General features: G+C 40.5%; 1 protein-coding gene across 3 annotated transcripts in view; it reads left to right on the top strand.

Moving 5' to 3' along the window:
* The window catches only part of SAP30BP (SAP30 binding protein), a 64,501-nt gene that overhangs the window by 16,100 nt on the left and 27,755 nt on the right, over positions 1–20,646 (top strand). For 2 of the 3 annotated variants that reach the window (XM_073684012.1, XM_073684010.1), the window contains exon 3: positions 4,939–4,986. The exons of the other annotated variant lie outside the window; for it this stretch is intronic. In XM_073684012.1, the coding sequence (XP_073540113.1) occupies positions 4,939–4,986 (48 nt within the window). The remainder of the gene's footprint in view (positions 1–4,938; positions 4,987–20,646) is intronic. 3 annotated transcript variants of the gene reach the window in all.

Genomic DNA, 20,646 nt, shown 5'->3' with positions numbered 1-20,646 from the left:
TATTTTCCCTGTATATTGTAAGTATATTGTATAGAAGCTAGCTTCCCAAAAGTATATGAGCTCAAAGAAAAAACAAACAAGCATCAAGCATACAGAGAGAACATACAGCAAGTAAGAAAAAGATCTTCAGCTCACCTGGCCCAGCCTGCCCAGTCCTCCTTTCCATGATCTCGGTGCTCGGAATTAATCCATCCCCATCTGGGGGAAAAATCCTCAGTGAAAGTAAAAATTAGTTTTCCAGCACATGATGTAGAAAAATTAGAAAAAGCCTTTATTTAATCCATCGTTAAAAAATACAATTCCAACAGAGATAAAAGCGTGTGTAGGCTTACGTGTTTCGGATCATATTTGACCCTTAGTCATAGCATAAAGACCTGAATAAATGTTGCACTTTTCAAGGAAAACAGTCAAGGGAAGCTGCCATGGGTAACACCCACCAAAATCAGCTGTGATATCAGCGTCATTAATTTAAGGCTAGCAGTGATCTAAACACTAGTTTAACCCTATAGTACATCCATCCTCTACAAACATATTACAATGTGAACTGTCACTTAGTACTGCACTAATTATTTGATCACTTTTTACTCAAGTTTTTTATATATGTGAATTCATTGAATAAACAATTGATGCACTATTTAAATATATATGTAACTATGAGAGCTTCTAAAGATATCATTACCTATTTTCTAAAAATTATTGTTCTAACATTTGATTATCAAGGGCATACTTTTCCAAAAAAAAAAAAAAATTTCTCCATTTTAAAACCATAGATTGATCACAAAAATAAAAAAAAAAATTCTTCCTTTATTTTTTTTTTCCCTTCCCCCTCTCCTTTTTTTGAAAAAAAAAAAATAAATAAATAAAAAATTATTTACATTTATTAAATGCCTCAATTTGTCCCAACTTTTTTAATAGATACATCAATTCATGTTTTAGATTTAGTCCTGCTGGGTGTCTGGTGTTTAGTTTTAGAATCCATCCAGCTTCAGTCATCTGGAGTAATTTAACCCTTTCTCCACCTCGCCGGGGAGCAGAAACCAATTCCAAAGCACTTACTCGCAGGCTACTTAAATCCCCCTTGTGTTCATACAAAAAATGTTTGGAAGCCCCTGAAAGACTGCGGGTAGTGACATTGTTAATGTCATAAATGTGCTCCGACAGTCTTTTTCTTATACTACGGCTTGTAGATCCCACATATTGTTTTCTGCATATCGTGCAAAAAATGATATAAACCCAGTGGTCAGTAGCACAGTTCATGAAAGTCTTCAGATTAAATACTTGACCCTCATTACTTATGACAGACTTGTTATTATTTATCATGAATTTGCATAAACCACATGACTTCTGCCCGCATCTGAATGAGCCCTTAGTGGACAACCATGTACGACCTATCTTACCTGTATTTTCTCTGAGGTCACTCGGGGAGATTACATTTCCTGTTGTCGGGGATTTTTTTGGAACAAATTTACAACCATTTTTTAGAATTTCTCTAAGGGTGCTGTCAGTGGTTAATAATGGTAGATGTTTTCGAACAACATTAATTTCTTTATAATAATTGCTATGATATGTGGTGGAGAAGATCATTTCTTTAGAGAAATCTTTCCTGTCTGATTTTTTTGACTGGAGTAGATACTGATCTCTGCTTTTTTCATTAGCTTTTATTTCAGCTTTTTCAATGGTTTTATGATTATAGCCCCTATGCTGTAGTCTCTTCTTAATGTTGTCACATTCCTCCTTATATTTTCTGTCATCAGTACAACACCTCGAGCTCTGATAAATTCCCCGCTGGGGATATTCCTGATTACATGTTGTGGATGTTGACTGGAGGCAGAATAGAATTTCCTGAGATTTTTTTGCGGAAAAGCTGACAGTCTACTTTCCTATTCAAACTATCTCCACTCAGCTGTATATCCAGAAAGGAAATCGTATCCCTATTGGTGTCTACTGTAAAAGACAGATTTAAATCATTATCATTAATGTAATCATTAAAACCAGGGACTAAATCATCTGATCCTTTCCACACTATCAAGATGTCATCTATAAAACGCAGGTATTGTTCTATGCAGTCTGAATAAGGGTTAGATTCAGTATAGATGAACTTGGACTCCCACCAGTTCATGTACAAATTAGCCAGGGATGGGGAGAATTTAGCTCCCATGGAACATCCCTGACACTGCACATAGAACTGGTGGGAGAATTTAAAGTAATTATTCTGAAGCAAAAATAGAGTAACACCCAGAATAAACTCTTTCATTACATCAGAATAATTGGAATATGTGTTTAGTTGATCTGTCAATGCTTGCATAGCTAAACCATGTGGAATGCAAGAATATAATGTTTTTACATCACAGGTAATCCACATGAGATTTTCATCCCAGTTCTGATTTAGCATTACTGATAGTACATCTATACTATAGTGATCTATAGGGTTAAACTAGTGTTTAGATCACTGCTAGCCTTGAATTAGTGATGCTGATATCACAGCTGATTTTGGTGGGGGTTACCCTTGGCAGCTTCCCTTGACTGTTTTCCTTGAAAAGTGCAACATTTATTCAGTACTTTATGCTATGACTAAGGGTCATATATGATCCGAAACGCGTAAGCCTACACATGCTTTTATCTCTGTTGGAATTGTATTTTTTAACGATGGATTAAATAAAGGCTTTTTCTACATCATGTGCTGGAAAACTATTTTTTACTTTCACAGAGAGAACATACAGTATACTGGACTGTTGATTTATGCACAGTTTATTGAAAGTTTAAATGTGCTTTAAGAAGTAATTACCTTAATCTTGTTATCCTGTTCACTCTAGCAGTTCTTCTGAGATGAGTGCAGGCCTTCCTTCTTTCTGAGTGTGTTTACTTTTTACCCTTGTCTGTAGAGAAGGAGCTTCACTGGTGCTAGAGACAGTGCAGCACTGATTTATCTCAGCTAAGACAAAGCCTAGATCCTCAGGCTTTCTGGATTGTATTGATATGTCTTCTTCTTTACATAACAGAGGTTTAACTTTCATGTGTGTGTTGTACAGAAGACTGTGTTCACAGGCAATAATTTCTGGAAGTATTTCTGAGCCCATGCAGTGATTTGCATCACCCACCATGTCTATTTTTAATGTAGTGTTGCTTAAGGAGCATAGATCACGAGCATCCAATATTGACTCGTCAGCCTTGTCCCTTGTGCACATGGGTTTTTTCCAGAATCTCTGAATCTTTTGATGATATTATGTACAGTGGATGGTGGGTTATTCAAAGTCTTTGCATTGAGGACTCACTGTGCTGAGAGACTCTGCCTCTGTAACAGGCTCTTTTTATTCGTCATGTGACTTAGTAGAAAATTAACCATACGGCTGTTTTTCATTAATACCACTTTTCCAACCTTCTGTTAACTCTGTATCAACTTTTTTGAGATGTGTTGCTGCCATCAATTTCTAAATGAGGTATTTTTTCAAATTAAATGTAAAAATATTTAACCTTCACCTTCTGATCTGTGTTTTATCTTTTGTTGTGAATAAACTATGGCTACAAGAGATTTCCAAATCATTACATTCTTGTTTTCTGTACATTTTACACAGCGTCCCAATCTTTTTGGAATTGGGGTTGTACAGAAAACAAAGGTATTGTAACAATGATTATGTTGTGATGGCTGATACAAAGAAGTTGGTTGTCTCATTATGACTACCAATGTCCATGAGACCTATTAGACTGGAGTTCCTCTACATATTGTTACTTTGCAAGGTGTACTCATTTATTTAAAGGGAATCTTGTCAGCAGGCTTCTGCTACCTCATCTGAGAGTAGCCTGATGTAGGCAAAGAGAAGCTGAATCACTTAGATTTAGTGAGAACGACTGTATCCTATAATCAGAGCTTTTATATTTAGCAATGAAGCAGAGCTGAGAAAGCTAACCCCACCCACTCCAGGCTCTCTATGTACATTGTCTATAGACAGTGAGGTGCCTATCACAGGAGGGGGTGTGTGGGACCAGGGCTCACATAACAGCTAGTCACAGCAATGATAAGCCACTGGTGCTAAAACAATCATGGTAAGCAAACAAAACCTGCAGCTTAATAACAGAGGCATCACTGAAATCTGTGTTTTAACCCCTACTTCATGCTGTCTTCAGCTTATGTAGCAAAAACCTGCTGACAGATTCCCTTTAATAATTGCCATATGGTACTTTGTTTTCCTGCAGTGCCATCTGCAGAAAAATGTATGACTGCTTGCTTGCAGCTTCCTTAAAAAACCTCTCGATTTACCCAAGCTCCTGGATTCACATGCTAAGCATATATTAGGAATTGCTGTAAGTTGGCTTTACTAGAATGAGTGGTCCCACCATTAAATATCTTATCCATTGCACAGATGATGATAAAACAGCCATTTTTTGCCTCTTATATTCTATTATAAAGGATATTGGAAGAATTACAACATATATTGTGGCGCCATCTTGTGTTCAAAGCATAGCAATCACGGCCACCTAATGAGCAGCATATCCTGAATGCTTGGTCATTTTCTCACAGCCAATTCTTTGTACAGTAAGCCTCTATTCACTACAAAACAGCAAAAGAAATTAGTTCCTGCCTGGCCTGCCTCTTAAGTAACTTAGCAGTGTTGTTGGGAAGTCTCCTACTGACGGGGAAAGTATAAAGGGACTTTTATATCAGTAAATGTCAGCTGCCAGAAGGTGATGGAGAATGACTGTGCCCATAACTACCCCAAGCAGCACAGATTGGTGGCAGCACCTAGTCACCAGGTGTGTGTTTTAAGGGGTTGATGATGCTGTATTGTGATTAGTAAATAAGCCCCAAAGTTTGAGTTACAAGTGAACTTTCCCTCCACTCCCCAACACCACATGTCTGCTGTTACTATCACAGGCGTTTCTTCCTCTTGCGTAATGATTGGACTCCTATTTCCTAAACCCTGTAAATTTTTATTTTTGTAGGAAGAGGACGATTCTGAGAATGACAATCAGGAGACTGATGAAACAAAGGTATTTTGGGAGAGGGTTAGATGGCATGGCTAACTCCTGTGTGTCCTCTGCCCTGCTAACACCCTTCCTGTCTCCTATAGAGCAAGTTCTCTTATCTTATGTATAGTATTTGGATGTAAATACTGTGTCCTAAGGTTTTTATGGCGTTGCTTGCCTGTCTCTGCTATGTATGTATAGTTTGTAGTTCCCACCTTTGTTGCTTTGTTTTCTTATCCGTACTAATATTGTGCGCATTGGTTGTGCTGGATGATCTTCTCTTTCGTGCTCCTGACATTTACATTTACAGACACTTTGGAATTTTACCCTTTTTAAGAAGTTGAGGCAACCCCTTTAACCCTTTACTGACATGTGACAAACAGTTACATCATATGTGACTTTGATGTCTTATTCAGTCTTATTCAGTCATCATCTGCCACTAACAGCCGCACATGGAACAAAGCTCTGCCCTTGGCTGTTAACCTGTTGAGTGCTGCTGTAAATCTGTGACTGCAGCATTTCCAGCGCGTCCCAGGGGCTGCGCTGTTCTAACCATCCATTAGCGCCCCAGTGTCGCAATCGCGGGGCAACGATGGGTTGCCGAGACAACTAAGGATTTGCTGAGGACCCCCATGACTGTACTCCTGTGAAAGCTGGCTCATGGCTGGAGTTCATAGGAGACTGTGATTTTTGCTCTATATAAATACAATAAAAAGTAAAAAAAAAAAAAAAAAAAAAAAAAAAAAAAGGAATGAATTAACCCAATTGGTAAATGGTGTAATGAGAAAAAAAAAATCAACAATAGAATTGTGGGGTTTTTATCTGCTGCAACAGCGCAAAAAATTGCAATAAGAGGCGATCAAAACATTTTGGGGAAGATACGATGTTATCTATAAAAACATTGGCTCAAGGCACAAAAATAACCCCTCGAACAGTTGCATCACCCAAAAATTTTCCCAACAAGACAACATCTGCAAGGAGTTTTTATCTTCTCACTTTTTGTGTGGGTTTCTTCCCACACTCCAAAGACATACTGATAGGGATCTAGATTGTGATCCCGAATGGGGACAGCAATGATAATGTCTGTAAAGCCCTGTGGAATTAATGGCGCTATATAAGTGAATAAAATAAACAAAAATAAAACTTGAAAATGTTATGGCTCTCCTCTCGGAAAGTGGCGATATAAGTGAAATTATTATTTTTTTGTTATAAATTTCTGCAAGAAAGCGACACCCATCGGACTGGACCGCCACGTAGGGGAGTACAATGAAAGGTATTTTTTTTGTCTTGCAGGCCCCATTGGGGGCTTATATACAGCATATTAGAATGCTGTATATCAGGGCTGAAAGGTTCTGGCCTTCTCTCATATGGGACAAGCCTGGTGACCGGTCACCTTTAATGCTGCCTCCACTTAGCTTCTTGATGATAGTCTTCGCACTGTTTCATGTAATATTTAACACCTTAGGATTTTTTTGCACCCCTCTCATAACTGATAACTTTCAATAAACTTTCTATGGGGTTAATCAGAATCCGTGTAAATGATGGCAGATGTGCACTGACTACTATTAAACATGAATTTAAATATGATTGACTAATTCTAATCACAACCACATCCCCGATTATAAGAGGGTGTTCACACTTATGCAATCACATAATTTTAATTATTTTTATTTCCCACTCAAAATGATTTCACTTTGTTCTGAATGGATTTGTACAGAAGAGTATCATTCAAGGTGCAAAAAGTTCTGAAATATTCTTCTTGGTAATTTTTTTTTACATCACAAAATCACATTTTTACAGTGGTGTGTAGACTTTTTCTATCCACTGTATATTGGAAAAAGACCAGATACTCTGCATTAAATGCATGTTGAGCTGGAAGAAATTTCATGTATTAACTCCAAACACCACCCCCACCACCCCTTCCCCCCCACACACCATTGCTTACCCCTAGACTGCAATTTGAGACCCCATGCTGCCCCTGGATCAGTTTTATAAACAGTGGACAGTGGCAATGATCCTCTCCAGCCCTTTTACAAGATCAGAGGTCATGAGATTTACCCACATGAGCATCTCCCTTCTGCACCATGCTTATAGTGGAAAGAAACTTCGCTGAATTTCAGTGAACATCACATAAGTGCTTTTGCAGACAAATCTTCCAGTCATGAGTAGAAGTTGAGAAGTGAGAAATGAGAATCTCAATACTTGAGCCTGCCTGCTTAATCAAAAGGATTGAGACCAACCCCCTTCCCCGCCAATGAGGTAAACAAATCTTTGTACTCCATTTGACCTCCTTTCCAGTGGTGTGTATTTTTTCAGATAAATACAATGATGTCATTTACTAACAATTTTTAGACCAATACTGCTGAAATCGAGTTTAGTCCGAGTCCTAAGTTTTACAGTGGGTACAGAAAGTATTCAGACCCCTTTAAATTTTTCACTCTGTTTCATTGCTGCCATTTGGTAAATTCTAAAAAGTTCATTTTTTTTTCATTAAAGTACACTCTGTACCCCATCTTGACAGAAAAAAAAACAGAAATGTAGAAATTTTTGCAAATTTATTAAAATAGAAAAACTGAAATATCACATGGTCATAAGTTTTCAGACCCTTTGCTCAGTATTGAGTAGAAGCACCGTTTTGAGCTAGTACAGCCATGAGTCTTCTTGGGAATGATGCAACAAGTTTTTCACACCTGGATTTGGGGATCCTCTGCCATTCTTCCTTGCAGATCCTCTCCGGTTCCGTCAGGTTGGATGGTGAATGTTGGTGGACAGCCATTTTCGAGTATCTCCAGAGATGCTCAATTGGGTTTAGGTCAGGGCTCTGGCTGGGCCAGTCAAGAATGGTCACAGATTTGTTCTGAAGCCACTCCTTTGTTATTTTAGCTGTGTGCTTAGGGTCATTGTCTTGTTGGAAGGTGAACCTTTGGCCAAGTCTGAGGTCCAGAGCACTTTGGATGAGGTTTTCATCCAGGATATCTCTGTACTTGGCCGCATTCATGTTTCCTACAATTGCAACCAGTCATCCTGTCCCTGCAGCTGAAAAACACCCCCATAGCATGATGCTGCCACCACCATGTTTCACTGTTGGGATTGTATTGGGCAGGTGATGAGCAGTGCCTGGTTTTCTCCACACATAACGCTTAGAATTATCACCAAAAAGTTCTATCTTCATCCCATCAGACCAGAGAATCTTATTTCTCATAGTCTGGGAGTCCTTCATCTGTTTTTGAGCAAACTCTATGCAGGTTTTCATATGTCAGGCACTGAGGAGAGGCTTCCGTCGGGCCACTCTGCCATAAAGCCTGACTGGTGGAGGGCTGCAGTGATAGTTGACCTTGTGGAACTTTCTCCCATCTCCCTACTGCATCTCAGGAGCTCAGCCACCATGTTCTTGGGGTTCTTTTTTACCTCTCTCACCAAGGCTCTTCTCCCACGATTTCTCAGTTTGGCTGGACGGCCAGGTCTAGGAAGACTTCTGGTGGTCCCAAACTTCTTCCATTTAAGGATTATGGAGGCCACTGTGCTCTTAGGAACCTTGAGTAATGCAGAAATCCTTTTGTAACCTTGGCCAGATCTGTGCCTTGCCACAGTTCTGTCTCTGAGCTCCTTGGCCAGTTCCTTTGAGCTCATGATTCTCATTTGGTCTGACATGCACTGTGAGCTGTGAGGTCTTATATAGACAGGTGTGTGCCTTTCCAAATCAAGTCAATTTAATTAAACACAGCAGGACTCCAATGAAGGAGTAGAACCATCTCAAGGAGGATCACAAGGAAATGGACAGCATGTGACTTTAATAGGAGTGTCTGAGCAAAGGGTCTGAATACTTATGACCATGTGATATTTCAGTTTTTCTTTCTTAATAAATTTAAAAAATCTGTACATTTCTGTTTTTCAGTCAAGATGGGGTGCAGAGTGTACATTAATGAGAAAAAAAGATGAACTTTTTAGAATTTACCAAATAGCTGCAATGAAACAGAGTGAAAAATGTAAAGGGGTCTGAATACTTTCCGTACCCACTGTATACTTGGGACTCCGTTTGCCACAATCAAGTCAATGCCTCAATTTTTTCAGGGATTCAGACAATAACATGTACTAAGTTATGAATTGGTTGCCAATTGCAGTATAAGTATGCCCTAAATTTCTGGTGCATATCATAAAGTGTCTATTAAGGCTCACTCACATTCGCGTATTAAAAAATTGGTCCGATGCTGCTCCTGAAAAGTTAGACGAGTATAATCCATATGGTTGAGCTTATGTTATACTGTTCCCCTATACATTAACACGAAATGTGTGCAATGAGACTTGTAGCTAAACCCCCTGTCTTCTTAAAAAAGAGACTGTGAAGTTGTAACCTTCTCTTTATTGATAGTAGATTGTGACAGGAAAGATGAAACTATAAGATGTAATAACAGGAGTATTTCAAAATATATAACTGTACAGTAAATAAGATACAGATAGTCTGCAATACCGGGGTTGTCGAGTCAGTAAGCCAAACCTCCAGCTCCTCAGTTTCCATGAGTCCGACTCCCATGTTTAAGTGATAAATTTACTGTAGCACAGATTCATCTCAGCTAAAAGTCTAGACCCTTAGATCAGGAATAGGACAGACATTTATAGGATATTTCATAACTTTCCCAAATTCTTATGAAAATATTCCCCACAAACTGCATTAAACTACTGTACCCAATTTATTATATATTTTAGGAGTCGGAGTTGGTCCATTTTATACAGACTCCGACTCCACCAAAATGGGCTCCGACTCCACAGACCTGTGCAATGCACAGTATAATATGAGGTAATAATGCAAATGGACGATTATCTATCTAATACAACAAACAAACTTCTGAAATACAGCATTGTAACACACAGATCTTACAGACTATGCTTAGTGTAGGCTGTTTGCAAAGAGCACAAGGTACAGAGTGGTACGGTGGTTTCTCCATCAGAGGTGAAGGGGAAATGGCTACTGTCTTTACTATGACAAGAACAAGACCACAATGCAACAGGAACTGTCCCACAATACATAGCAAACCGAAACTAGAGTGACTACAATAAATCATCAGTATATGGTGCTGTTACCAAACAGTAAGAAATAGACAGGATTCAAGTACACAAAATACAAAGTTGTAGCTGCGATAGACACAAAGTGACTAAACTCTCTGGATAGCTGAATTCACTACTAAGGTAGAACATGTGCAATGCGAGTGTGCGATTGTTTTCTCACCTACCGTACCATCCGTATGACATGCTTATGCAATGCCTTTTTAAAATCCTCTTTTACATACTATAATGCTCTGTCACTTAAAGCTAGAATACAAAAGTAATAAAGCAATCTTATATAAAGATATAGATAGATGATAGAAAGATATTAGATATATAATAGATATCCTGCACATATATAATATCACAAGCCTGCTACATGTTGTTAAAACTTGCACCCTTTAGTGCCTTTCATGTGGCACTAAAAGGTGTTTAGGCTGGTTTAACCTAATAACTAATTAAAAAAAACGATGTCACGCCTATTTTTGATAATCCGCAAAGGTAAAGCAGACAGCTGTGAGCTGATATTATCAGGCTGGGAAGGTCCCTGGTTATTGGGCTCTTCCGAGGCTACAAATATCAGCCCGCAGCCACCCAAAAGTGCATCACATGAGATGTGCCAATTCTGGCGCTTTTGCCTTACTCTTCCCAATTACCCCGTTGCGTTGGGGTTGATGCCAGCTGTGATTTGTCAAAAATCACAGCTGGCATCAAGCCCTGGTGTTAGTAATGGAGAAGTGCCTGTCAGACTCTCCCATTACTAACCCAGTAATCAAAAATAAAAACACACAAAAAAAATACTTTTTTTTAAAAAAAAAAAAAACACTTCCCGCACTTTCACTGGTTCACCAATTTATTAAAAAAAAAACATGCAGGTCCACCGAATCCGACGTAGTCCACAAATGGATACCTGAAAAACATAAAAAGAGATAAACAAGATGCTGTCCCTCGTTCTCCAATTCATTACAAAAAATGTTCCCATGCAAATCTTATGTAGTCCAGCATTCCCCAAATCTGGCTACAGCGTCTGTGAATAGCAATAAGTAACGTTACTTCTATTCACTGTCGCCGGGTACTGACATCACCACTTACCTGAGTTGCCGGCTCCTGCTGAGCTGCTCGAGACTCTGCATCTCTGAACAAGGGTGAGGTCAGTAACTATACCGCTGATCAGAGTCGCCGAGTCATGCTGCCCTATATGAGACTCTGCAAAACGCAGACGACCACATCACCTCAAATAGAAAGATATAATAATCTTTTTATTTATATAGCGCCAACATATTCCGCAGCACTTTACAATTCAGATAATTTGCATACATTATCATTGCTGTCCCCATTGGGGCTCACAATCTAAATTCCCTATCAGTATGTCTTTGGAGTGTGGGAGGAAACCGGAGAACCCGGAGGAAACCCACTCAAACACGGGGAGAACATGCAAACTCCTTGCAGATGTCCTTTTGTGGGATTTGAACCCAGGACCACAGCGCTGCAAGGCTTCAGTGCTAACCACTGAGCCACCGTTATATGGCCCAAACTTATGTCCGACGGAGCCAGTGACATGGGAATCGAACACAATATGGACACAGCCTTCCAATGACCGGTAACAATTCTACACTGCTCAAAAAACTAAAGGGAACACTTAAACAACAGAATATAACTCCAAGTAAATGAAACTTCTGTGAAATCAAACTGTCCACTTAGGAGGCAACACTGATTGACAATCAATTTCACATGCTGATGTGCAAATGGAATAGACAATAGATGGAAATTATTGGCAATTATCAAGACACACTCAATAAAGGAGTGGTTCTGCAGGTGGGGACCACAGACCCCATCTCAGTACCAATGCTTTCTGGCTGATGTTTTGGTCACCTTTGAATGTTGGTTGTGCTTTCACACTCGTGGTAACATGAGACGGACTCTACAACCCACAGAAGTTGCTCAGGTAGTGCAGCTCATCCAGGATGGCACATCAATGCGAGCTGTGGTAAGAAGGTTTGCTGTGTCTGTCAGCGTAGTGTCCAGAGGCTGAAGGCACTACCAGGAGACAGGCCAGTACACCAGGAGACATGGAGGGGGCCGTAGGAGGGCAACAACCCAGCAGCAGGACCGCTACGTCCGCCTTTGTGCAAGGAGGAACAAGAGGAGCACTGCCAGAGCCCTGCAAAATGACCTCCAGCAGGCCACAAATGTGCATGTGTCTGCACAAACGGTTAGAAACCGACTCCATGAGGGTGGTATGAGGGCCCGACGTCCACAGATGGGGGTTGTGCTCACAGCCCAACACTGTGCAGGACGCTTGGCATTTGCCACAGAACAACAGGATTGGCAAAGGCGCCCTGTGCTCTTCACAGATGAAAGCAGGTTCACACTGAGCACATGTGACAGACTTGACAGAGTCTGGAGACGCCGTGGAGAGCGATCTGCTGCCTTCAACATCCTTCAGCATGACCGGTTTGGCAGTGGGTCAGTAATGGTGTGGGGTGGCATTTCTTTGGAGGGCCACACAGTCCTCCATGTGCTCACCAGAGGTAGCCTGACTGCCATTAGGTACCGAGATGAGATCCTCAGACCCCTTGTGAGACCATGTGCTGGTGCGGTTGGCCCTGTGTTCCTCCTAATGCAGGACAATGCCAGACCTCATGTGGCTGGAGTGTGTCAGCAGTTCCTGCAAGATGAAGGCATTGAAGCTATGGACTGGCTCGCCCGTTCCCCAGACCTGAATCCGATTGAGCACATATGGGACATCATGTCTCGCTCCATCCACCAACGTCACGTTGCACCACAGACTGTCCAGGAGTTGGCGGATGCTTTAGTCCAGGTCTGGGAGGAGATCCCACAGGAGACCATCCGCAACCTCATCAGGAGCATGCCCAGGCGTTGTAGGGAGGTCATACAGGCACGTGGAGGCCACACACAATACTGAGCCTCATTTTGACTTGTTTTAAGGACATTACATCAAAGTTGGATCAGCCTGTAGGGTGTTTTTCCACTTTAATTTTGGGGGTGACTCCAAATCCAGGCCTCCATCGGTTAATAAATTTGATTTCCATTGATGATTTTTGTGTGATTTTGTTGTCAGCACATTAAACTTTGTACAGAACAAAGTATTCAATGAGAATATTTCATTCATTCAGATCTAGGATGTGTTATTTGAGTGTTCCCTTTATTTTTTTGAGCAGTGTACAGTCATGGCCAAAAGTTTTGAGAATGACACCAAAATTATATTTTCACATGATCTGCTGGCCTCTGGTTTTTATTAGTGTTTGTCTGATGTTTATGTCACATACAGAAATATAATTGCAATCTTATTATGAGTACCAATAGGTTATATTGACAGTTAGATTGAGTTAATGCAGCAAATCAATATTTGCAGTGTTGCCCCTTCTTCTTCAAGACCTCTGTAATTCTCCCTGGCATGCTCTCAATCAACTTTTGGACCAAATCCTGACTGATAGCAGTCCATTCTTGCATAATCAATGCTTGCATTTTGCCAGAATTTGTTGGTTTTTGTTTGTCCACCCGTCTCTTGATTGACCACAAGTTCTCAATGGGATTAAGATCTGGGGAGTTACCAGGCCATGGACCCAAAATCTCTATGTTTTGTTCCATGAGCCATTTAGTTATCACCTTTGCTTTATGGCAAGGTGCTCCATCATGCTGGAAAAGGCATTGTTGGGCGCCAAACTGCTCTTGGACGGTTGGGAGAAGTTGCTCTTGGAGGACATTCTGGTACCATTCTTTATTCATGGCTGTGTTTTTAGGCAAGACTGTGAGTGAGCCGATTCCCTTGGCTGAGAAGCAACCCCACACATGAATGGTTTCAGGATGCTTTACAGTTGGCATGAGACAAGACTGGTGGTAGCGCTCACCTCTTCTTCTCTGAATAAGCTGTTTTCCAGATGTCCCAAACAATCGAAAAGGGGATTCATCAGAGAAAATGACTTTGCCCCCAGTCCTCAGCAGTCCACTCCCTGTACCTTTTGCAGAATATCAGTCGGTCCCTGATGTTTTTTCTGGAGAGAAGTGGCTTCTTTGCTGTCCTCCTTGAAACCAGCCCTTGCTCAAAGAGTCTCCGCCTCACAGTGCTTGCAGAAGCACTCACACCAGCCTGCTGCCATTCCTGAGCAAGCTCGTCACTGCTGGTAGTCTGATCCCACAGCTGAAACAGTTTTAGGCTATGTGCCCACGTTGCATTTATGAAGCAGAAAATTTCTGCTGCATAAATGCAAGTCCTCTCCCGGAAAAACGCATGCGGAATTCCGCACGCGTTTATCGCGCTTTTTTCGCGCGTTTTTCACGCGTTTTACACATGCGGAATTGCCTTGCGTTTTTTATGCATTGGACAAAGGCAATTCTGCATGCGGAAACGCAAAATTAAATGACATGCTGCGGATTTTTGAACGCGGCATAAACGCTGCGGAAAAATCCGCAGCATGTGCATAGAAGTTGCAGAAACCCATTGGGGATCATGGGGTGCGGGTTACCAAGCATTTTACAAGCGTTTCCGCTGCGGAAATTCCGCATCAAAAACGCTTGTAAAACGCTACGTGGGCACACAGCCTTAAGATACGGTCCTTGCGCTTGCTGGTCTTTCTTGGGCGCCCTGGAGCCTTTTTGACAACAATGGAAGCTCTCTCCTTGAAGTTCTTGATGATGCGATAGATTGTTGACTGAGGTGCAATCTTTGTAGCTGCGATACTCTTCCCTGTTAGGCCATTTTTGTGCAGTGCAATGATGGCTGCACGTGTTTCTTTAGAGATAACCATGGTTAACTGAAGAGAAACAATGATACCAAGAACCAGCCTCCTTTTAAAGTGTCCAGTGATGTCATTCTTACTTAATCATGACTGATTGATCGCCAGCCCTGTCCTCATCAACACCCACACCTGTGTTAATGGATCAATCACTAAAACGATGTTAGCTGCTCCTTTTAAGGCAGGACTGCAATGATGTTGAAATGTGTTTTGGGGGTTAAAGTTCATTTTCTGGGCAAATATTGACTTTGCAAGTACAGTAATTGCTGTTAAGCTGATCACTCTTTGACATTCAGGAGTATATGCAAATTGCCATTACAAAAAATGAAGCAGTAAACTTTGGAAAAAATACTATTTGTCTCATTCTCAATACTTTTGGCCATGACTGTATATGCAGTTTATAACACAAGATGTGTTACCGTTCCCCCTGCTATCCTTCCTTTCACTTCACGGTGACCTTCGCACCCAATCATTGCAGCTAATGTATGTGTGGGTTTCCTGAAACAGTAAGTTACAGACTAAAAAAGCCCCAATGACCAGTGTGAAATTCACAAGATTTCATGTTTTTTGTTTCTGAAAGATTGTGATATGGAAAAAAAACACATTGCTCTAATTTGAAAGTTATCCCCTATCTAAAGAGCCCAGTGTGAATGGAGCAGAGTTCTGTCATGCGCAATGCCGATCCATTCTCTGTTATGATAAAGTAGTGGACAACCTTTTTAAGGGTGCCTCTTTTAACATTTCATTTTCTTTTAGTTCTGCACCCAGAATTTCCCATGTGTACCACTATGTGGCACTATAATTCAACAGTTCAGGGTTACATGCAGCATATGCACGTTATTACATGCCCATGTACCTTAGAACAAATTCTTTATTTATTTAAAAGAAGTGAACTCGAAAATTGTAGTGTGAATAAGGAATGAGCAAAATAAATAGATTGTGTTATGATGAACAGTCATGCATGTCTCTGATTAAGAACTCATTTATAACATTAGTGATTTTTATTTTTTTTGGACTCCAAAAATCAATTTTTATCAGTAATTTGGATCCGTTTTTCTTCAGAGTTTGGTCAATGTGCCAGTTTTAATCATCAGGGTTTAATCTTTTTTTTTTCTGACAAAGAATGCTTTCAGGCGTCTCCTATCAAGCAAACATCAAAAACGGACAGCTCTAGAATGGCATGCAAGTGCTCTCCAAGTTTTTCATGGCGCCATAGATTTGCATTCGAGAGTTTGATCCATGACTAGGATCAGATATTTAAAATTCTCCGTTTGGGTATTTTTGGCGCACATTTGAACTTCCAAAAAAATAAAAATCTGGAGAGCTACATAGAATACATACTCTTTAAAGTCAGCAAAAATGACAAATATAACTCGTATGTGAAACAGAAATATCTGAAATGGCTTTGAATGCTTTTCAGTCTTTCAGCTTATAAAAACCTCTTCGTGTCCATGAAAAGAAACATTACTTTTTTTTTTCACTTTATTTCTGTTCAATAGGGCTATCCACCATTTCCTACACATCCCAGTGTCTAGGAGAATCACTGTGCAGAAAAACACTTAGGGCCCGATTCACAAGACTGGCATTGTGTATAACATTCTTAATGATGGGCGCGCTGGGGTAAGATGTACCAAATTCATTAAAGGGAATCTGTCACCCCCTGGGACTTATCAGACTTCTAATATGGGCATACAGGTGATAGAAATGTAAATCTATTTATACCTGTATGGCCCATAGTAGAGGTTTGTTTGCTTTCAAATGTCTTTTTATTAACCCCTTAAGGACGAAGCCAATTATGTACTTAATGACCAAGCCAATTTTTACAATTCTGACCACTGTCACTTTGAGGTAAGAACTCTGGAACGCTTCACCGGATCCCACTGAGATTTTTTTCGTGACATATTGTACTTTATGATAGTGGTAAAATTTCTTCGATATCACTTGCGTTTACTAGTGAAAAAAACGGAAATTTGGCAAAAATTTTGCAATTTTCAAACTTTGAATTTTCATGCCCTTAAATCAGAGCGATATGTCACACAAAATAGTTAATAAATAACATTTCTCACATGTCTACTTTACATCAGCACAATTTTGGAACCACATTTTTTTTTTATTCAGAAGTTATAAGGGTTAAAAGTTTTCCAGCGATTTCTCATTTTTCCAACAAAACCATTTTTTTAGGGACCACATCACATTTGAAGGAACCTTGAGGGGCCTTTATGACAGAAAATACCCAAAAGTGACACCATTCTAAAAACTGCACCCCTCAAGGTGCTCAAAACCACATTCAAGAACTTTATTAACCCTTCAGGTGCTTCACAGGAACTGAAGCAACGTGGAAGGAAAAAATGAACATTTAACTTTTTTTCACAAAATGTTTACTTCAGACCCAATTTTTTTTATTTTCACCAGGGTAACAGCAGAAAATGGACCACAAAATTTGTTGTAAAATTCCTCCTGAGTAATCCAATACCCCATATGTGGGGGAAAACCACTGTTTGGGCGCACGGCACGGTTTGGAACGGAAGGAGCGCTATTTGACTTTTTGAATGTGCTTGAATAATTAGCCGACGCCATGTTGCATTTGGGGAGCCCCTGATGTGCCTGAACAGTGGAAACCCCCCACAAGTGACACTATTTTGGAAACTAGACCCCTCGGGGAACTTATCTAGTTAGCACCTTGAACGCCCAGGTGCTTCATAGAAGTTTATAACATGGAGCTGTAAAAATAAAATTTTCACATTTTTACCACCCCCAATTTTGCGTTTTCATAACGGTAACAGGAGAAATTGCACCATACCATTTGTTGGGAATTTCCTCCTGAGTAAGCCGATGCTCCATATGTGGGGAAAAACCACTGTTTGGGCGCACGGCAGGGTTCGGAAGGGAAGGAGCGCCATTAGACTTTGAATGTAAAATTTGCTTGAATAATTAGAGCCATGAAATTAAGAAATCAAATTGTTTTCCACAAAAATGTACTTTTAGCCCCATTTTTTTTATTTTCACAAGGGTAACAGAGAATTTGTTGTGCAATTGCTCCTGAGTACGGACATACCCCATATGTAGGGGAAAACTATTGTTTGGGAGCACTGCAGGGCTTGGAAAGGAAGGAATGAGGTTTGGAATGCAGACTTTGATGGAATGGTCTGCGGGTGTCATGTCACATTTGGAGAGCCCCTGATGTGTCTAAACAGTGGAAAACCCCGACAAGTTGCCCCATTTTGGAAACTACACCCCTCAAGGATTTTATCCAGGGGTATGGTGAGCATTTTTAACCTACAGGTACTACACAAAATGTGATAACATTAGCATTAGGTGGTTATACTGAATTTTTTTTTTTTTTTTTTTTCACGAAAATGTAGTTGTAGCCCCAAATTTGTAATTTTTGCAATGCATAATAGAAGAAAACGGACCCCATAATTTGTTATGCTATTTCTCCCGAACGCGATGATGCCTCATATGTCATCAGAAATTACTGTTAGGCCACACGTCGGGGCTGAGAAGGAAGGAGTACTATTTGGCTTTTGGAGCATAGATTTTGGTAAAATAGTTTGTGGGCGACATTTGCGGAGCCCCTAACGTGCAAGAACAGCAGAAAACCCCCAAAAGTGACCCCATTGTAGAAATTGCACATCTCAATGAATTCATCTACTGCTGCAGTGACACTTATGCCAGGCTTTTAGGTCCGTGAAGGCACAGTGAGCTGTCATAAGAGCATACAGATGAATATGTAATCAGAGCACCAGATAGAGCGCCCCCCACAGGCCACCCCGAAGCACGAGCATATGATTATCTCCAAACTGAAAGTAAAGATTACACAAGAACCACAGGACGGATTTCATCAAACAAGGTATTATATTAATCAGTGTCATGTTGCCCACCTGACAGTGTATGTGGTTTACTGAGCACAATCCTGCTGACACGTGCTTTAAAGGGAATCGGTCAGTAGGATCAACCCTCCCAAGCAGCCTGTATGGGCATACATGTAATAGGAAGATCAATAAAATAATATCATATTACAGAGAAATCCACGTTTTTCTTTTATGTAAAAAAAACTGTTCAGAACTATGGGCCGCACATTGATCTGCATGAGAATCTGCCTCCAGAGCTGATTGTAAATGAAAGAGGGCAACACCAGTGTGAGGCATGTAACTAACGCAGAACAGTGGAACTGAACTTTGTCTTCTTACAAACACATTTGCTGCAGCTCTCACAGCTCTGCTATATTGCAACAATATTGCAACCCTGTCTGCCTGTGAGATGGAGGCTGAAGCTCTGAGAGGAACCTACAGATGTGTCAGGCCACGTTCACACATTCAGTATTTGGTCAGTATATGGAAACCAAAACCAGGAGTGGGTGAAAAATACAGAAGTGGTGTCCATGTTTTTATTATACTTTTTCTCTGATTTATTCCAATCCTGATTTTGGCTTACAAATACGGAGGTAAAATGCTGACCAAATACTGAATGTGTGAGCGTGGCCTTATAGTCACACACAGCTCTGCATTGAGATCAGGAGAGCAGAGGGCAGCCATTGCATATCACACTGGTAACTTTGCCCTCTTTCATTTATAGTAAGCTCTGGAAGCAGATTTTCATCCAGATCAGTGTCCAGCCCATAGTCTAACAGCTCATTTACATAGAAAAAAACATGGATTTCTCTGGAATAAGACATCGGATTGCAGTTATCAAGGTATTACTTTTTTGAGCTTCCTATGACCGGTGTGCCCTTATAGACAGCTTAGGAGGGTTGATCCTACTGACAGATTCCCTTTAAGCGCCTCTGCCAGAAATGTCACTCCAGTCAGGGAATAGAGTAACATTTCTGGCATAAGTTGCTCCACAACTATTGATGAATTTGTCTGGTGAGCTTTGCGGTAGCCCGCACCCCATGCACTTTAGCGTTTGTATTGCACACAATTTTTTCAACATTTAAAGTCATTTTACATCAGAATTCTGTTGAAAACACCTTCATATTTGGCCCCCTTTATTTTCAGGATCAGTGGAGATCTGGATAGATCATAAAGTAATGGCGTGTCCTTTGTGTAATCAGATGGGTGCAAGAGATTGTAAACTATTTCTAATTACACAACAAATAAGCTTTATTTGCATAGAAAGTATTGTGGGGGGGGGGAGCAAAAATGTTCTTAATAAATTGACATGAAGTGTGCACCCATACGAAGTGTTTGTTTTAGTGGCGTGCAAAACGGAGTCATCGGGAAGCTGGGAAAAGGATAAACCCTGTTGATGGGATAACCTTTCCAACAGTTATGATCAAAAAGATTTGCAGTACCCAGTTTTGACCTCTGGTCTTGTCCTCTGTTGCAGCCAGACTTCACTTCTGCAGCAAGCATCTCCTATGCCTATGCCACTTCCTAGACTGTGACATCATACCGGGGCAAGGATGCCAGCTGCAGCAGTGGTCGGAACAGGTACTGCACATCTCTACTTTCCATATACACACTACATCCCGCAACTGCACGCTGCATTCCACATTCTCACACATTCATTCATAATGGTTTTCTGTTAAACCTGATAAGTGATAATTGCAAGAATCCCAAAAAGTCAAATAGTGTCTTCTTGCTAGCAGCTCTGCCGCCACAGTGTCTTGAATATTTCTGGGACTGGTGGGGACCTTTTTCCCTACAAGCTGCACTAAATACCATGGCTTGTGTGAATTTATTTATTTTTATAGAAAGTTGGCGTTTAGTATGTTAAAATGTCACCTCAGTAACATGTCGCTGATCATAGTCAAGCGACAGATGTACGAATTTCAGGCGTGAAATGAAAACATTGCTGTTTTGTTGCCAGGAAGAGGCTATTATTTCAAGGATTCCTGGCTACAGTTTATGTAGGAGACAGACTCCTGAAACTTTCCTGCCAAAGG

Source organism: Phyllobates terribilis, unplaced genomic scaffold, assembly GCF_046119375.1.
Source record: "Phyllobates terribilis strain yellow unplaced genomic scaffold, ASM4611937v1 Scaffold_5__5_contigs__length_657084704, whole genome shotgun sequence".
NCBI classification, from domain to species: Eukaryota; Metazoa; Chordata; class Amphibia; order Anura; family Dendrobatidae; genus Phyllobates; species Phyllobates terribilis.
This window is presented reverse-complemented; position numbering and strand designations above follow the sequence as displayed.